This window comes from Pseudopipra pipra, chromosome 3, assembly GCF_036250125.1.
Source record: "Pseudopipra pipra isolate bDixPip1 chromosome 3, bDixPip1.hap1, whole genome shotgun sequence".
In the NCBI taxonomy this organism is placed as follows: Eukaryota; Metazoa; Chordata; class Aves; order Passeriformes; family Pipridae; genus Pseudopipra; species Pseudopipra pipra.
Window position 1 is genome coordinate 92,890,630 of NC_087551.1, and position 18,858 is coordinate 92,909,487.

Consider the following 18,858-nt stretch of genomic DNA (forward strand, 5'->3'; position numbering starts at 1 on the left):
TGTGATTTGCCACTTCTGGAATACTCCTCCCAATCTCCTCCCTTTGTTCCTTAAAAGTCTCTGCTCTCCCTATAAAAGCTGGCGTCCACGTTAAATAAATGTTTATTCTGCGTCACGCCGTGTTTGTGTGCAGAGTGAACCTTCCTGCGTCTTGCATAAGGGGTTACAGCTCTCCCCCCGTCAGCTGAGAGCTTAGAGTGAGTTATAGTGCGCACAAGGTAAGTGTTTTGGATTTTGGGCAAGCATAGGGAATTATTGAATTTGGAATGAAGTCAGTGAATGGGTTTTACAGATTGTTTGTACTTTTTTTACTAACATGAAGGTTATATGCATGAAACGTTAAAATATTAGTCAGCTGCTTCCTAGGTGTAGAGAATGAAGAAAAAGAAATGTAGATCTCAGAAGTATGGAGTATTTCCTCTTATCTCCTTTTTCCTATTGTAGAGAAGCTGATATGTTATTTAAAAGGGGAACATGGTGGGGTTTTAGCCATTTCCCCTTTGCTGCTGCTAATGCTTTAGCTTTATTGTTGAGACGGTGTTAATAACTGTGAGAGTGGTGTAAACCAGGGGCTGTCTGCATGTTTGCCGCTGCTGTGCTCACGTGATCTGCCTAGAAACTGTTACTGCTTTACATTCCAGCACAGTTGGAGTTGTACCAAACAGGCATTGCCCTTTGGCTCTGTCTGTGGTAAAGGCAGATCTGTAATTTCTGTGTCTTTGGAGGCTTGTCTAAAGGAATTACCGGAACAGGGAGTGTTGTAAAAGAGATTGAATGCTTGTAAGAGGGAAAAATATTCCTTCCTCTTTATAATGGAGCATAACGGCTGCTGGTGAAAGCACAACAATTGCTGAGTTAATATTGTGTATCTGATGAACAGTAAACTGTATGCTGAGATAATGCCAAAATAAACAGAAAGCACAGTCTGCTTTTTGCTCAGAGCAGAACACTTCGGATGCAAATGGATTTGGTTTGCTTGTTCTCTGAAGTGGGCCAGTGGCTCTTAGTACAGAGTTCTGCTTAACTAACCTGCATGGATAAAAGACATTTTTAAGGCAAGATGATACAATGCAGTCTCTCAATGTACTCTAACCTCTACCTCCTTTAGTAAGTCCAAAGTCTTGAACCATAAATCATTGGTTTCAAACAGGACAACTTTGAGAGCCAATGAGAGACTCAAAACCAGCATTCTGAATCTCTATTTTGCTAAACTTATTTTTTTATTCCAAATAGGAAGAAACTATCAGGCACGTGGAAACATGTCTGGGAAACCCAAGCTGCACTACTTCAATGGACGAGGCCGAATGGAACCAATACGGTGGCTGCTGGCAGCAGCCGGGGTTGAGGTTTGTCTCTGTTTTCTTATATCAAGAGCATGTGACAAATATGTACTTTTAACGTTCCCTATGAAAAATGTGACTGACTGACCTGCAGCTTCAAGGTCTGCATTTAGAGCATTGCTGACCAAGCCAACAATGACCATGCGCTTACCCTAAGCAGGGGCAAGTTCCAGTCTCACTTCCACGCATCTCGTGCCAGGCCTACTGGTAGCTCCACAAATGCCTATCCCCTGTAGCTAGTGAAAGAAAAAACTAAAATGACAGCAGCAGAACCTGGCTTCTTACCTTCTGATCCCAGGGGTCGAGCACTTCCAGTTCTGAAGACCTTCAGAGTGTGGGGATCTGTCAGTTTTTGTGAGCTGTGAGGTTTTGTCATGGTGATGGCCAATGTGCCAAAAAGCTTTCAAGTATTATTTATTTTTTAAAAAATAAAATGTCCCAAACACAGCTCGTTGTGCCTTCATTGTCTAATGAAGAAGAAGCTAAACCATGGAACAACAACTGACCTTTTCTTCTCTATTTCTTTCAGTTTGAAGAATCTTATCTGGAAAAAAAGGATGATCTGACAAAATTACGAAAGGGTAAGATACCTTCACTATTTAATAATAACACTAACAGTGATAATGATAACAACAATAATAGCAATAATAATAATAAAAATAATTTGTCTGAGAACCCCTAAGAAGTCTTAGTCTCTTAAAAAGAAAATCTAGACTTGATTGTGCTTGAGGTATCACAGACATGCACTGCAGTGTGTTAGGTGGCCTCATCCACCCAGTTGCTTCAGTCTTCACTGAATCACAGAAGGGCTGAGGTCAGAAGGCACCTCTTGAGATCATCTATGCCACCTTCTCTTTTCAAGCAACACCACCTACAAGCCTTTTGCCCAGTCCATGTCCAGCTGAGTTCTAAATATCTCCAAGGATGGAGGCTCTCTGGCAACCTGTGCCAATGCACAGTAACTTCCCACAGTGAAAGAGCCTTTCTTTAAGTTCAGATGACTGACTCTCCTCTGATTCAGTTTGTATCCATTGCCTCCTGTCCTATCACAATACAGGTTTTTGTCATCACATCATCTTCAAATTCATTAGCATTTTAGGTTGCCTACGATGTTGTTGTATTATAATCCATATGAAAACAGAGTTCCAGATCTATGAGTTTAACCTGTAGCTCTGATGCATTCCTGCTTCCCAAGGCAACTACTCATCTTCTAGATTCAGCTTTCATCTCTGTGAACATGATATTCACATTTCCTCCAAATCATATTACATGTCTGGGCTCTTCCCTTGGCTTTTGAAAAACAGCTGAGCTAGGGTTGGCATGTGTAGTCCTGCTCTCCTTTAGGAATAATGACTTGACCCCCCTGCCACCTGCTGCCTTTCAAAAAGAATTTTGAGAGACAAGCATAAATGTAAATACGCTCTGGAAAGCAGAGAGTTTCTCTGCATGATCGCCTTATAGTGGATGCAAAGACAGACATAGCTGATCAGTTATCTGATCTGAAATAGTATTCCACAAAGCAAAAATTCTCCCTTGCTCCTGTGATCTGTTGATCTCTTTCTGGAGGTATTTTTACTTCTTCCTTGCTAGGTCAAGGCTTCTGCAGACTCGCATCAAGTGATACTTGGGTCTTGCAGGAAACTCATGGAACTCCCTTGTGATTCCCCACCTCATGCCTGTACAGATGAGATGCCATTGTGCAAAGTCAGCACAGAAGTCACCAAGGATATTGTGTGCTTTTATATTTGCTCAAATCTGAAGAATCTTCAAGAAGTTGATTGCTGTAATATTAAGTTAGTCACATGTGGCTAAGAAATGGTTGTTCCATGGTAAGCATTTTCCCTCCCTTCTTGTAGGAATGAGGAAGATTGCCAGCAAAAGAGTTGTCAATCATGGGAACAGGCTTGCCAGGGAAGTGGTTGAGTCACCGTGTGTAAATGTGGCACCTGGGGACATGGTTTAGTTGTGGAGTTTGGCAGTGTTAGGTTTACAGTTGGACTCGATCTTAAGGGTCTTTTCCAGCCTAAATGATTCAATGATTCTAAATAAAAGATAATATGTGTGGTTACTTTGCCTGACCCCTCCCAATGGTTCTCATTCAGAGACTGTGTCCTTGTCTTATCTCCTTTTCCCTAGATGGATCCCTGCTCTTTCAGCAAGTGCCAATGGTGGAGATTGATGGCATGAAGATGGTGCAGACCAGAGCCATTCTCAATTACATAGCAACGAAGTACAACCTCTACGGGAAGGACCTGAAGGAGAGAGCCCTGTACTGTAACAGTACCACGTTTTCTTGTTAGACCACAGTTCACGCTACATCTCTGTGTAACACAAGAATATCCCAGCTCACAGCTAAATTCAGGGTGATAGAGCAGTGCTTCATGCAGCACGTGTTGACTGCGACTGCAGGTGATGTCTAGGGCAGTGATATCCAGCTCGATTAGATGGGCAGCATGGTGCAAGGCTGCTCATGAATCATCAATCCAAGGTCAAGACAGTTATCAGAAGAAAGCAGTCAGGAGTGCAGACTGTCTTACTCTTGCTCCTCTTCAATTTTTTCTGCAGAATGTCAAGCAGGCATTTTCACCACATCAGTGTCAGGGACATGTGTTTGATGGGAACAAAAAACCTCCTCCTTCTAATAGCCAGGAATTAGAGTAGAATTAGCATTAGTAACTGGTTATTTAACAACAGGACTCTTAGGGCACATGGTTTGACCGGAGGTCTTTTTAAATGCTTCAAATTAATAAGTACTGGTAAACAAATGTCAAGATATTTGTTAGGAATTGTATAGACCCACTGTTTAACTTACTAGGTCTGATTGGGTTTTTAACACAAGTTTGGATGACACACCTGCCAGTTTTGTACTCAGGTTCAGAAAAAACATAGTACAGAGAAGTATCACCCCTAGTGAGAAGTGGAAGGGGGACAGTGTTTAGCTTTGGGTTAGGCACTTTGCATTTGTCTTTCACCCAAGCGCCTCCCACGTCCCTTGATGCAACTGCATTCTGGAGGGAACTACTCCAAGCTATAGATGTGGGACAGAAAAGGTGGAGATTTCCCAGCACCCTCAGCTGGGTTAATGCCAGTAGCTATTGTGGCATTCAGACCTACTGTGTTTGACTTGACCAACTGGATCTATTCCTTTCAGAATTGACATGTATGTGGAAGGAATGTTTGATCTGAATGATCAACTCATGGACTATGATTACCTACCAGCAGATAAGAAGGAGCAACATTTTGCTAATATGATGGACAGGGCCACAAACAGATACTTCCCAGCTTTTGAGAAGGTATGTGACAAAGATGTTGTAGCTTAATCGATACTGTTCCCCTGAAACTCCATCCTGAATCTACACCAACAATTTTTATTGAGGAAAACACTTCAGAGATACTGCTCTGGTTTTGATGGGGCTGGGATGAGGATGGAGACAGGACACTACAGAGGGGACAGAAGGCACTATGAATCTGGGAGATGTGCAAAGCTGCAAAAACCCAGGACACGCTGAGCTCTGCAAAGGTCCATGTTTCAGTCTGTATGTTGTTTCAGATGAAAGAAACTATAGCATCAGCTTTTATGCAAAGCTGGCATTCTTCCTGAGGTGCAGATGCCCCTCTACCATACAATCTATGTAAAAGCATTACAGCTCCTTCTGCATCTCATGAAGCTTAGCATTCAATGCAGCAGCATCGACTACTTAATCTACAGAAGGGAAGACAAGAGGAGTACAGCTGAGCTGACAGAAAGAAACACAGAAAAGAAGGGACTGATTAATCATGCCTAGGAAGATCAGACCATTTGTTTGTACTACAGGTGTTTGTACTGCATTTCCTTCTTTCAAGGACAACTCTGTGCAATGTATGATCTTGCTTTGACGATATCATATTAAGTAACAGAGAGAAAAAAAATCATCTCGTTCTCTGTTTTCAGGTTTTGAAAGATCATGGACAAGACTTTCTTGTTGGCAACCAGTTAAGCAGGGCAGATGTGCAGCTACTTGAAATCATTTTAATGGCAGAAGAGTTCAAACCTGATATCCTTGCCAAATTTCCTCTCTTGCAGGTAAATGAATGGAGAGTTTTAATGGACAATGCATTGGAAAGGACCACTGATTTAAACTGGCTGAGAAACAGGGGAGAGTGGGAGGGTGAGAAGTGACATACAAAATAACCAAATATGCTAAGTACTTTTATAGCTGGCCTCAAATACTGATGGTTATTGCCGGCTTCTGTCTTTGCAGCCACAAAAGCATAATAGAGGGAACCATGTAGTTTCTTCTGCAGCATCAATGCATAATGTTACTTTTAGAGCATGGATAACATCAAAATGTCTGACAGTTACAATGCTTCTTAAGCACAGTGCTGTTTTGGTTTTGTTTTGTAGAGTTTTAAAGCAAGAATAAGCAATGTCCCTGCAATAAAGAAATTCCTGCAGCCTGGCAGCCAGAGGAAAGCACGAGAACCACCAGAAAATGTACCCAAAGTGCTGGCAATTTTCGAGTAGCAACCTAAAGCCACAGAAACTCTCATTTCATTGTGTTTGCTGATAGTGGCAAAGGGAAATGAATGAAAACAGTGAAAAGGTTTTTGATCTCTCTTTCCTTAGCTATAGCACTGATGTGAACCTACTGTCAACACTTCCATGGGAATCTAAACAAGCATACCAGAAAATGGAATAGTTCACTTATTACGGAGTATATTGGACAACACAAGATATCTTAACTGACTAAAGAGAATACCTGAAATAAAGTCTTACTATTGACACTCAAACCCAGGTTGTTAATTGACTTCTTGATGCTACTTATATACCTAAGAGCTCTCTGCTTCTGGCATTCCTAAGAATTGCTGGAAAATGATGAGAGTTTAGCCCAAACAGTAGGTGATGTACCTGTTCTGGGAAATGCCAGGAAAAGCATGCAGGTTCCGGTTAGATGGGGATGCTAGATTAGGATTTGGATTTCCTCTGAGCTTAACTTGGAGGATGCTGGGACCAGAGGTCCTGCTGCACCTCTCTTTTGTGACTGGACAGTTAAACTCTTCTACTGCAGCTTCACCAATATTTCCTTTAACTAAAGGTCCACTGTAGCAGCTAAAAGCACTTTGCAGACTCGATGGAGAAACAAGTGCTTGTCACTAACTGTGAAGTTTAAAACTTGTTGTTTGAGGGAGAAGGAGTCAGATTGGTGTCACGTGTTAGAGAGACCTTGGAATGTAGCATTTCATGTGGACTTACATCACTTTATATTCAATGAAGTTTAGTATAAGTTGTACTTAAGTTGTTCACTATAATCACATAAATCAAGTTCTGCTACTGAGAGGTTAGCAAGACAGTTGAACACATAACTATGCGTCTTGGTCTCAGGAAAGCTGTCCCTGCCCATGGCAGGAGGGTCAAAACTAGATGATCTTTAAAGTGCCTTCCAACCCAAACCATGCTATGATTCCACAATATTGTTTAAACACCAAATCAACCCACGATGTAAAGGAAAGAGCAAGTGCCCTAGGAACAAGTAGTGCTCTAGTGCTGGCAGTTTTAGGCTGGGCAAACTCAGGGCACTACAACTCCAGCTAACACCAACAGTTTCTTTACAAGTGATGTCATGCATCTGGAACCAGTCCTTATCATCAAAAAGGGAAAAAACCCAGTGCTTTTCTACAGCAAAGTATGTACCAAACAGAGTTGTAGTACGAGCACTTTCCCTCCCTCCTCCCTGAGGCTTTCAGACAGCACTTGTAGCTGCTGAGCATTGTCAGACACTCAAGCCAGAAACTTGGGTCATGGTTGCCGACTCTGGGCCGTGCAATCTACAGGCACGGCTGGGCAGTTCCAGGATCCTGAGCACAGACCCCCTTGGGTCACGCAGAGCCAGAGCCCCCAGCACACCAACCACCTGGCAACCCACTCATGGGGCTGCAGCCCAGGCCTCTCTCCAGTCACGACATTCCTGTGACCCCACTGCCTCCTTGGGAGCCTCCAAACCTGTCCCCTGCCTCCTCCTGCCCCAGCCATGTCCCTGAGGTGCAGCCACCTCGGAGACAGCCCAGTGGAAATGTTGGCCAGAAAAACTGGATTTGTTACTCGGTATGCAACTGGCCAATAATATGCACTTGAGAGAGACATGGATTATTTATTTCAGAGCTCTGCAAGCCTGGGTGCTCGCTGGTATTCCACAAAGCAAGTACACCCACTATCAAAACTTTTTACTCTTCATACATTTTTGCAAACAAAGGCATTAATGTTCCTTGGCTACAGGTGACACAGTTCTCTTATTATTCTATCTTCTACGGGTTACTGATTCCCTCACTTCTCTTGCTAATTAGTCCACATGTCCAGTCTTTCTCTTCTTTTGGGTCGGTGGGTTTCTTGGCTCAGCGGACCCTGAGTTGATGGTCGTGATCTCCCCCTGCCACAATTACCTTTCACCCAGTTGGAGCTGATTCATCACAGTTGCTGAGTTGTCTTTATTAGTTTCTTCCTTATCTTGAGAGTTCTTGCCAAATGTCCTTGTGGCCCAGAAATTCTGCATTCTTCGTATCCACTAGCAGCGGAACATCCTTCTTTCCAAGCTTTTGTTAACACCCCCCCCCTCCCAGGTCTGAGATCATTGAAACCTGTTGAGCCCTAAACCTTAAGAAGGCAATTCTACTGATAATAATTTTTCTGTCACTTAGAGCTGGCTTCTTAGCTGCCATCTGTTTCACGCATTAAATCTCCTTTCCTCTTGGTTAGGCTTGAAAGTGGACAAAGATCAAACATCAGAGAACATCCTTTCTTAGGAAAATTTTTACATATTCCACATTTTGCAACAGAAACAGCCGCTCCACCAGACTCCAGGGACAAGGCTGAGATGGCTTTTCTGTCAGCCCTGGTTGTAGGGCTTAGGGATGCCTTTGGACTGCTTAATGTAGGTGTCTACCTAGTTAGGTGAGATGAGTTTTCCCAAGATGTCTACACTGTCCTTAACTTTCATGCTTAAACTCAAGTCTTCTTACCTTGCAGTCCTCTGACACAGTGGATGTCAGGTCCTTGTAGGAGTAGTCATTACACCTGGGTTATCTTCTAGAGTTCATTATGGCCAGGCCTACAAATTATTAATCCAGCCAAGCTACCTAAGTGTGAGTTTGAGTTTGTGGAATGCTACCAGATGCACCTTGGTGCACACGTCTATGCAGGAAAAGCTTCCTTCTTCCACATTATCTGAGATTCTGCATCATAAGTCATTTCAGTCCAAAATTGCAGGAAACACTGTTTCCAGCAGTGGAGTTTGATCTGCTCCTCTTCAAAAAAACTTTGCTAACAGCAAAATTCAGCGCTCCAAGAAGGCTAGAGAGGAAAGCAGTTATTTCTCAAGCAAGCAAATAAAACCTTCCTATGCAGAGTTCTGTTTCGTTATAAAATATGAACAAATTATTCTGAGTTGGATGTTAACAGAAAACCAAATGTGTGCAGGTTGTGCTTCCATAGCAATACCAGGAATGGGGTTCTGCTGCACAGAGCAGAGAGGCCTGGGGCTCTCTCTGGCTGCCCTGTAGGGCTGGCCATGGAGCCAGAGCACAGGCTGCAGAGCCGGGCTCTGTGGAGCAGCAGCTGGAAGCCAGCAGGTGCCATGGAACATGCACAGTGGCATGGACACCTCTGCATAGGTGACTCAGCCACACTGCAGGCTTTTGGAGGCTGGAGAGAAGAATGTCCCCAAATGTAAGAAGGGGACAGAGGACCATAAGAAAGAAAGGAGCCCAAACAAGAAGGCAGAGGCTACAGGATATGCTGTCAGTGAGGAGTGCCCTTCTGGGAAGCCTGGCTCTCCTTCTGTGCCATATGGGGTACAGAGGGTTCCATTCAGGGACCAGGCATCTCCTGAAAGACAGTCCATTGCAGTGGTGACTGTTTTGATGCCTTATCCTCCTGTGGTTCTAGCTCTAAATAAAGTGTTAAGCTTATTTTTACATCAAGCCATGGACTTCATTGGTCTCTCAGGTACCAGTGGTGGAGACTGATGGGGTGAGGCTCATTTTCAGCTACAAAGCAGCCAAGTACATGAACAGGAAGGATCTGAAGGACAGAGCCCCCCATACTGTAAAAAACTTGGAGTTTTTTTTTTGATACACTATAATTCATACAACCTGCATGTGTAACACGGGAAAAATATCCCAGCTTGCAATTACACTCAGGGCAATTCAGCAGAATTTTATAGAGATGTTGACCTTGACTGCAGGTAATGGCTGTAACAGCATTAACCAGCTAGATAGGCAGGATGGTTCACGGGAGTTTATGCTGCGTTGACTTTTTGAAATCAATACAGTTGTCACCAAAAAGCATCAGGAGTGCAGAGGGCAGTTTGCCTTCTCGTGCTGTACTTCGTTCACTGCCTCTACAGTTGTCTTTGGTGAGCACTTTCAGCAAGTCAAATTCTGGGAAACATTTTGGACAGGAAAAGAATAAAAAACCCTCCTATGTGCAGGAATGAAATTCAGTGGAAATGTCCTGAAGGAATATCCCCATCACTAAGCACGGGGTAGAAGCTTCTGAAGGATTCAAGCAGAATTAGTTGATGTGACTTATGTAAAGCGGCAAATCATAAAGTATTAAGATGAAAGTCTGACTGGGACAAGAGTATTCTTTTAAACTTTGTGAGCTTTTTGGCCATCCCAATTATTTTTAACTAACAGGTTGCCAAGCAGTGAAAAGAGGAAGCATACCACTGTGTGCTGGAACAGGTGTTCCCATTCATCATGATCTCCCATCTATCTTACATTTGTACATAGTCAGCATTAGTCAGGAATTTATTTTTTGTCGATGAGAAGTAACTAAACAGACCTAATTGATTTTACTTCCTTAAGAGAGAGGAGTTTCCCATTCCCAGAGAACCATTTGCAATTCTCTTTGTGGGAGGGACTACAGACTTATATAATCTCCAGGCAGCGCTACTGAGAGCTTAGAGTGAGTTATAGTGTGCACAAGGTAAGTTTTTTGGATTTTGGGCAAGCATAGGGAATTATTGAATTTGAAATGAAGTCAGTGAATGGGTTTTACAGATTGTTTGTACTTTCTTTACTAACGTGAAGATTATATGCATGAAATGTTAAAATATTAGTCAGCTGCTTCCTAGGTGTACAGAATGAAGAAAAAGAAATGTAGATCTGAGAAGTATGGAGTATTTCCTTATATGTCCTTCTTGCTATTGTAGAGAAGCTGATATGTTATTTAAAAGGGGAACATGGTGGGGTTTTAGCCATTTCCCCTTTGCTGCTGCTAATGCTTTAGCTTTATTGTTGAGACGGTGTTAATAACTGTGAGAGTGGTGTAAACCAGGGGCTGTCTGCATGTTTGCTGCTGCTGTGCTCACGTGGTTCTGAATGGGGTGGATGGTGATCTGCCTAGAAACTGTTACTGCTTTACATTCCAGCACAGTTGGAATTGCACCAAACAGGCATTGCCCTTTGGCTCTGTTTGTGGTAAAGGCAGATCTGGTGTTACCAGAGACAAAATTAATTTCTATGTCTTTGGAGGCTTGTCTAAAGAAATTACCGGAACAGGGAGTGTTGTAAAAGAGATTGAATGCTTACAAGAGGAATAAATATTCCTTCCTGCCTCTTTACAATGGAGCATAATGGCTGCTGGTGAAAGCACAGCAATTGCTGAGTTAATATTGTGTATCTGATGAACAGTAAACTGTATGCTGAGATAATGCCAAAATAAACAGAAAGCACAGTCTGCTTTTTGCTCAGAGCAGAACACTTTGGATGCAAATGGTTTTGGTTTGCTTGTTCTCTGAAGTGGGACAATGGCTCTTGGTACATGTGTTCTGCTTAACTAACCTGCCTGGATAGAAGACATTTTTAAGGCAAGGTGATACAATGCAGTCTCTCAAAGTACTCTAACCTCTACCTCCTTTAGTAAGTCCAAAGTCTTGAACCATAAATCATTGGTTTCAAACAGGACAACTTTGAGAGCCAATGAGAGACTCAAACCCAGTATTCTGAATCTTTATTTTGCAAAACTTATTTTTTTATTCCAAATAGGAAGAAACTATCAGGCACGTGGAAACATGTCTGGGAAACCCAAGCTGCACTACTTCAATGGACGAGGCCGAATGGAACAAATACGGTGGCTGCTGGCAGCAGCTGGGGTTGAGGTTTGTCTTTGTTTTCTTATATCAAGAGCATGTGACAAATATGTACTTTTAACGTTCCCTATGAAAATTGTGACTGACTGACCTGCAGCTTCAAGGTCTGCATTTAGTGCATTGCTGACCAAGCCAACAACGACCATGCGCTTACCCTAAGCAGGGGCAGGTTCCAGTCTCACTTCCACGCATCTCGTGCCAGGCCTACTGGTAGCTCCACAAATGCCTATCCCCTGTAGCTAGTGAAAGAAAAAACTAAAACCACAGCAGCAGAACCTGGCTTCTTACCTTCTGATCCCAGGGGTTGAGCACTTCCAGTTCTGAAGACCTTCAGAGTGTGGGGATCTGTCAGTTTTTGTGAGCTGTGAGGTTTTGTCATGGTGATGGCCAATGTGCCAGAAAGCTTTCAAGTATTATTTATTTTTTAAAAAATAAAATGTCCCAAACACAGCTCGTTGTGCCTTCATTGTCTAAATGAAGAAGAAGCTAAACCATGGAACAACAACTGACCTTTTCTTCTCTATTTCTTTCAGTTTGAAGAATCTTTTGTGGAAAAAAAGGATGATCTGACAAAGCTACAGAAGGGTAAGATACCTTCACTATTTAATAATAACACCAACAATGATAATGATAACAACAATAATAGCAATAATAAAAATAATTTGTCTGAGAACACCTAAGAAGTCTTAGTCTCTTAAAAAGAAAATCTAGACTTGATTGTGCTTGAGGTATCACAGACACGCACTGCAGTGTGTTAGGTGGCCTCATCCACCCAGTTGCTTCAATCTTCACTGAATCACAGAAGGGCTGAGGTCAGAAGGCACCTCTTGAGATCATCTATGCCACCTCCCCTTTTCAAGCAACACCACCTACACGCCATTTGCTCAGGTCCATGTCCAGCTGAGTTCTAAGTATCTCCAAGGATGGAGGCTCTCTGGCAACCTGTGCCAATGCACAGTAACTTCCCACTGTGAAAAAGCCTTTCTTTAAGTTCAGATGACTGACTCTCCTCTGATTCACTTTGTGTCCATTGCCTCCTGTCCTATCACAATACAGGTTTTTGTCATCACATCATCTTCAAATTCATTAGCATTTTAGGTTGCCTATGACGTTGTTTTATAATCTATATGAAAACAGAGTTCCAGATCTCTGAGTTTAACCTGTAGCTCTGATGCATTCCTGCTTCCCAAGGCAACTACTCATCTTCTAGCTTCAGCTCTCATCTCTGTGAACATGATATTCACATTTCCTCCAAATCATATTACATGTCTGGGCTCTTCCCTTGGCTTTTGAAAAACAGCTGAGCTAGGGTTGGCATGTGCAGTCCTGCTCTCCTTTAGGAATAATGACTTGACCCCCCTGCCACCTGCTGCCTTTCAAAAAGTATTTTGAGACACAAGCATAAATGTAAATACGCCCTGGAAAGCAGAGAGTTTCTCTGCATGATCGCCTTCATCATCATGGCTGTGCTTCGCGAACGAAGATTTAGGAAGGCTCTATCCTGTTTGTTACAGGCACGCTGGTGACTTATGAGGCCAATACGAGATAGACATATCCGATTGCAAAAGGCACAGCAGAAAGACTCCTTAGGTGGTGCATTCAGCAGGATACGATTCTTTCTGCGTTGTCTTTTCTCCTCAAGAGTGATCCTGCGTCCGTTCTCAAAGGAAGCGGCAACGTTGAAGATGGTGTGTCTCCAGGCCTCCCGGTTTGAGGCCAGAGTAGACCAGTTATGACGATCAATGTGGCTGAGGTTGAGATGTTGTTTCAGGGAGTCCTTGTATCTTTTCTTCGGGGCTCCTCTCTTGTGGCAGCCAGAGGCAATTTCACCGTAAAGCAAGATCTTAGGCAGGCGGTGGTCCTTCATCCTTGAGACGTGCCCTGCCCAGCGCAGCTGAATTCTCAGCAACATGGTCTCAATGCTAGTGACTGCTGCTTGTTCTAAAACAGATGTATTGGTCACATAATCTGACCAGTGGATGTTTAGGATTGTACAGAGACAGCATTGATGGAAAGCATGATCGCCTTACAGTGGATGCAAAGACAGACAGAGCTGATCAGTTATCTGATCTGAAATAGTATTCCACAAAGCAAAAATTCTCCCTCGCTCCTCTGATCTGGTGATCTCTTTCTGGAGGTATTTTTTTACTTCTTCCTTGCTAGGTCAAGGCTTCTGCAGACTCACATCAAGTGATACTTGGGTCTTGCAGGAATCTAATGGAACTCCCTTGTGATTCCCCACCTCATGCCTGTACAGATGAGATGCCATTGTGCAAAGTCAGCATAGAAGTCACAAAGATACTGTGTGCTTTTATATTTGCATTATATGCTGAAAAGTCCTTAAATTGTCCAGATTTTCATAATACTTACCAGCGCATGACAGAAACTGCTGGATCGCATCCTTCAGTCCTTCTCATCCGTATTAATCTCCACGAAAATCATTTGAGTTAGGGCCATGCCGCACATGTCTTTTTCAGGGCATGAAAACTAAAAGTTCAGCATTTGGGTGCTAGCTCAAATCTGAAGAATCTTCAAGAAGTTTATTGCTGTAATATTAAGTTAGTCACATGTCACTAAGAAATGGTTGTTTCATGGTAAGCATTTTCCCTCCCTTCTTGTAGGAATGAGGAAGATTGCCACCAAAAGAGTTGTCAAGCATGGGAACAGGCTTGCCAGGGAAGTGGTTGAGTGTGTAAATGTGGCACCTGGGGACATGGTTTAGTTGTGGAGTTTGGCAGTGTTAGGTTTACAGTTGGACTTGATCTTAAGGGTCTTTTCCAGCCTAAATGATTCAATGATTCTAAATAAACGATAATATGTGTGGTTACTTTGCCTGACCCCTCCCAATGGTTCTCATTCAGAGACTGAGTGTCTCCTTGTCTTATCTCCTTTTCCCTAGATGGATCCCTGCTCTTTCAGCAAGTGCCAATGGTGGAGATTGATGGCATGAAGATGGTGCAGACCAGAGCCATTGCCAATTACATAGCAACGAAGTACAACCTCTACGGGAAGGACCTGAAGGAGAGAGCCCTGTACTGTAACAGTACCACGTTTTCTTGTTAGACTGCAGTTCACACTACATCTCTGTGTAACACAAGAATATCCCAGCTCACAGCTAAATTCAGGGTGATAGAGCAGTGCTTCATGCAGCACGTGTTGACTGCGACTGCAGGTGATGTCCAGGGCAGTGATATCCAGCTCGATTAGATGGGCAGCATGGTGCAAGGCTGCTCATGAATCATCAATCCAAGGTCAAGACAGTTATCAGAAGAAAGCAGTCAGGAGTGCAGACTGTCTTACTCTTGGTCCTCTTCAGTTTTTTCTGCAGAATGTCACAGCAGGCATTTTCAGCTCGTCAGACTCAGGGACATGTGTTTGATGGGAACAAAAAACCTCCTCCTTCTAATAGCCAGGAATTAGAGTAGAATTAGCATTAGTAACTGGTTATTTAACAACAGGACTCTTAGGGCACATGGTTTGACCGGAGGTCTTTTTAAATGCTTCAAATTAATAAGTACTGGTAAACAAACGTCAAGATATTTGTTAGGAATTGTACAGACCCACTGTTTAACTTACTAGGTCTGATTGGATTTTTAACACAAGTTTGGATGACACATCTGCCAGTTTTGTACTCAGGTTCAGAAAAAACATAGTACAGAGAAGTATCACCCCTAGTGAGAAGTGGAAGGGGGACAGTGTTTAGGTTTGGGTTAGGCACTTTGCATTTGTCTTTCACCCAAGCGCCTCCCACGTCCCTTGATGCAACTGCATTCTGGAGGGAACTACTCTATAGATGTGGGATAGAAAAGGTGGAGATTTCCCAGCACCTCAGCGGGGTTATGCCAGTAGCTATTGTGGCATTCAGACCTACTGTGTTTGACTTGACCAACTGGATCTATTCCTTTCAGAATTGACATGTATGTGGAAGGAATATTCGATCTGAATGAGTTATTCATGAACTATGAAATCCAACCAGCAGATAAGAAGGAGCAACATTTTGCTAATATGATGGACAAGGCCACAAACAGATACTTCCCAGCCTTTGAGAAGGTATGTGACAAAGATGATGTAGCTTAATCGATACTGTTCTCCTGAAACTCCATCCTGAATCTGCACCAACAATTTTTATTGAGGAAAACACTTAGAGATACTGCTCTGGTTTTGATGGGGCTGGGATGAGGATGGAGACAGGACACTACAGAGGGGACAGAAGGCACTATGAATCTGGGAGATGTGCAAAGCTGCAAAAAACCAGGACATGCTGAGCTTTACAAAGGTTCATGTTTCAGTCTGTATGTTGTTTCAGACAAAAAAAACTATAGCATCGGCTTTTACGTAAAGTTTCCTCATGAATTGGAGATGCCCCTCTACCATACAATCTATGTAAAAGCATTACAGCTCCTTCTGTATCTCATGAAACTTAGCATTCAATGCAGCAGCATCGACTACTTAATCTACAGAAGGGAAGACAAGAGGAGTACAGCTGAGCTGACAGAAAGAAACACAGAAAAGAAGGGACTGATTAATCATGCCTAGGAAGATCAGAGCATTTGTTTGTACTACAGGTGTTTGTACTGCATTTCCTTCTTTCAAGGACAACTCTGTGCAATGTATGATCTTGCTTTGAAGATATCATATTAAGTAACAGAGAGAAAAAAATCATCTGGTTCTCTGTTTTCAGGTTTTGAAAGACCATGGACAAGACTTTCTTGTTGGCAACCAGTTAAGCAGGGCAGATGTGCAGCTACTTGACATCATTTTAATGGCAGAAGAGTTCAAACCTGATATCCTTGCCAAATTTCCTCTCTTGCAGGTAAATGAATGGAGAGTTTTAATGGACAATGCATTGGAAAGGACCACTGATTTAAACTGGCTGAGAAACAGGGGAGAGTGGGAGGGTGAGGAGAGAAGTGACATACAAAATAACCAAATATGCTAAGTACTTTTAGCTGGCCTCAAATACTGATGGTTATTGCCAGCTTCTGTCTTTGCAGCCACAAAAGCATAATAGAGGGAACCATGGAGTTTCTTCTGCAGCATCAATGCATAATGTTACTTTTAGAGCATGGATAACATCAAAATGTCTGACAGTTACAATGCTTCTTAAGCACAGTGCGGTTTTGGTTTTGTTTTGTAGAGTTTTAAAACAAGAATATGCGATATCCCCACAATAAAGAAATTCCTCCAGCCTGGCAGCCAGAGGAAACCACCAACACCAGAGGAAGATATACCCAAAGTGATGGAAATTTTCTTCTGAGCAGCAACCTAAAGCCACAGAAACTCTCATTTCATTGTGTTTGCTGATAGTGGCAAAGGGAAATGAATGAAAACAGTGAAAAGGTTGTTGATCTCTCTTTCCTTAGCTACAGGACTGGTTTGAGCCTACTGTCAACACTTCCATGGGAAATCTATACAAGCATACCAGAAAATGGAAGAGTGCACTGATTAGGGAGTGTATTAGACAACACAAGATATCTTAAATGACTAAAGAGAATACCTGAAATAAAGTCTTACTATTGACACTCAAACCCAGGTTGTTAATTGACTTCTTGATGCTACTTATATACCTAAGAGCTCTCTGGTTCTGGCATTCCTAAGAATTGCTGGAAAATGATGAGATTTAGCCCAAACAGTAGGTGATGTACCTGTTCGGGGAAATGCCAGGAAAAGCATGCAGGTTCCGGTTAGATGGGGATTACTGCTTAAAATTCAGCTTTCCTCTGAGTTTAACTTGTACTTAAGTTGTTCACTATAATCACATAAATCAAGTTCTGCTACTGAGGGGTTAGCAAGACAGTAGAAGACATAGCTATGCGTCTTGGTCTCAGGAAAGCTGTCCCTGCCCATGGCAGGAGGGTCAAAACTAGATGTTATTTAAAGTGCCTTCCAACCCAAACCATACTTTGATTCCACGATGTTGTTTAAACACCAAATAAACCCAGGATGTAAAGGAAAGAGCAAGTGCCCTAGGAACAAGTAATGCTCTAGTGCTGGCAGTTTTAAGCTGGGCAAACTCAGGGCACTACAACTCCTGCTAACACCAACAGTTTCTTTACAAGTGATGTCATGCATCTGGAACCAGTCCTTATCATCAAAAAGGGAAAAAATCCAGTGTTTTTCTGCAGCAAAGCATGTATGAAACAGAGTTGTTGCATGAGCGATTTCCCTCCCTCCTCCCTGAGGCTTTCACACAGCACTTGCAGCTGCTGAGCATTGTCAGACACTCAAGCCAGAAACTTGGGTCGTGGTTGCCAACTCTGTGCCGTGCAATCTACAGGCACAGCTGGGCAGTTCCTGGATCCTGAGCACAGACCCCCTTGGGCCACGCAGAGCCAGAGCCCCCAGCACACCAACCACCTGGCAACCCACTCATGGGGCTGTAACCCCGGCCTCTCTCCAGTCATGACATCCCTGTGACCCCACTGCTGCCTCAGGGGCCTCCAAGCCTGTCCCCTGCCTCCTCCTGCCCCAGCCATGTCCCTGAGGTTCAGCCACCTCTGAGACAGCCCAGTGGAAATGTTGGCCAGAAAAATTGGATTTGTTACCCGGTATGCAACTGGCCAATAATTACACACTTGGGAGAGACATGGATTATTTATTTCCGAGCTCTGCAAGCCTGGGTGCTCGCTGGTATTCCACAAAGCAAGTACACCCACTATCAAAAATTTTTATATATTTTTGCAAACAAAGGCATTAATGTTCCTTGGCTACAGGTGACACAGTTCTCTTATTATTTTATCTTCTAGTGGTTACTGATTCCCTCACTTCTCTTGCTAATTAGTCCACATGTCCAGTCTTTCTCTTCTTTTGGGTCGGTGGGTTTCTTGGCTCAGCGGACCCTAAGTTGATGGTCGCGATCTCCCCCTGCCACAATTACCTTTCACCCAGTTGGAGCTGATTCATCACAGTTGCCGAGTTGTCTTTATTAGTTTCTTCTTTATCTTGAGAGTTCTTGCCAAATGTCCTTGTGGCCCAGAAATTCTGCATTCTTTGTGTCCACTAGCAGTGGAACATCCTTCTTTCCAAGCTTTGTTAACACCCCCCCCCAGGTCTGAGATCATTGAAACCTGTTGAGCCCTAAACCTTAACCAGGCATTTCTACCGATAATAATTTTCCTTTCACTTAGAGCTGGCTTCTTAGCTGCCATCTGTTTCACGCATTAAATCTCCTTTCCTCTTGGTTAGGCTTGAAAGTGGACAAAGATCAAACATCAGAGAACATCCTTTCTTAGGAAAATTTTTACGTATGCCACATTTTGCAACAGAAACAGCCGCTCCACCAGACTCCAGGGACAAGGCCGAGATGGCTTTTCCGTCAGCCCTGGTCGTAGGGCTTAGGGATGGAGTTTGACAGCGGGAAAGCGCATCAGCTGCGGCCGCCACGTCCGCAA

At 43.1% G+C, this 18,858-nt stretch overlaps 2 protein-coding genes across 2 annotated transcripts; both read left to right on the forward strand.

Moving 5' to 3' along the window:
• Positions 1–72: 72 nt before the first annotated feature.
• LOC135412025 (glutathione S-transferase-like) lies at positions 73–6,110 on the forward strand. The gene is made up of 7 exons (XM_064650361.1): positions 73–218; positions 1,234–1,346; positions 1,870–1,921; positions 3,477–3,609; positions 4,492–4,633; positions 5,272–5,403; positions 5,725–6,110. The coding sequence occupies exons 2-7, from the start codon at positions 1,260–1,262 to the stop codon at positions 5,842–5,844; spliced, it is 666 nt and encodes a 221-aa protein (XP_064506431.1). The 5' UTR covers positions 73–218; positions 1,234–1,259; the 3' UTR covers positions 5,845–6,110.
• A 4,063-nt stretch (positions 6,111–10,173) lies between these two features.
• LOC135412027 (glutathione S-transferase-like) lies at positions 10,174–16,995 on the forward strand. Its single transcript, XM_064650364.1, has 7 exons — positions 10,174–10,302; positions 11,364–11,476; positions 12,001–12,052; positions 14,367–14,499; positions 15,376–15,517; positions 16,149–16,280; positions 16,605–16,995. The coding sequence occupies exons 2-7, from the start codon at positions 11,390–11,392 to the stop codon at positions 16,722–16,724; spliced, it is 666 nt and encodes a 221-aa protein (XP_064506434.1). The 5' UTR covers positions 10,174–10,302; positions 11,364–11,389; the 3' UTR covers positions 16,725–16,995.
• Positions 16,996–18,858: the final 1,863 nt, after the last annotated feature.

Bases quoted from the DNA above. Each gene is read 5' to 3' on its own strand.
- LOC135412025 (XM_064650361.1), top strand. From the start codon at position 1,260: ATGTCTGGGAAACCCAAGCTGCACTACTTCAATGGACGAGGCCGAATG. The intron at 1,922-3,476 runs GTAAGATACCTT...CCTTTTCCCTAG, and splicing joins TCTGACAAAATTACGAAAGG to ATGGATCCCTGCTCTTTCAG. The intron at 3,610-4,491 runs GTACTGTAACAG...TATTCCTTTCAG, and splicing joins GACCTGAAGGAGAGAGCCCT to AATTGACATGTATGTGGAAG.
- LOC135412027 (XM_064650364.1), top strand. From the start codon at position 11,390: ATGTCTGGGAAACCCAAGCTGCACTACTTCAATGGACGAGGCCGAATG. The intron at 11,477-12,000 runs GTTTGTCTTTGT...TATTTCTTTCAG, and splicing joins TGGCAGCAGCTGGGGTTGAG to TTTGAAGAATCTTTTGTGGA. The intron at 15,518-16,148 runs GTATGTGACAAA...CTCTGTTTTCAG, and splicing joins ACTTCCCAGCCTTTGAGAAG to GTTTTGAAAGACCATGGACA.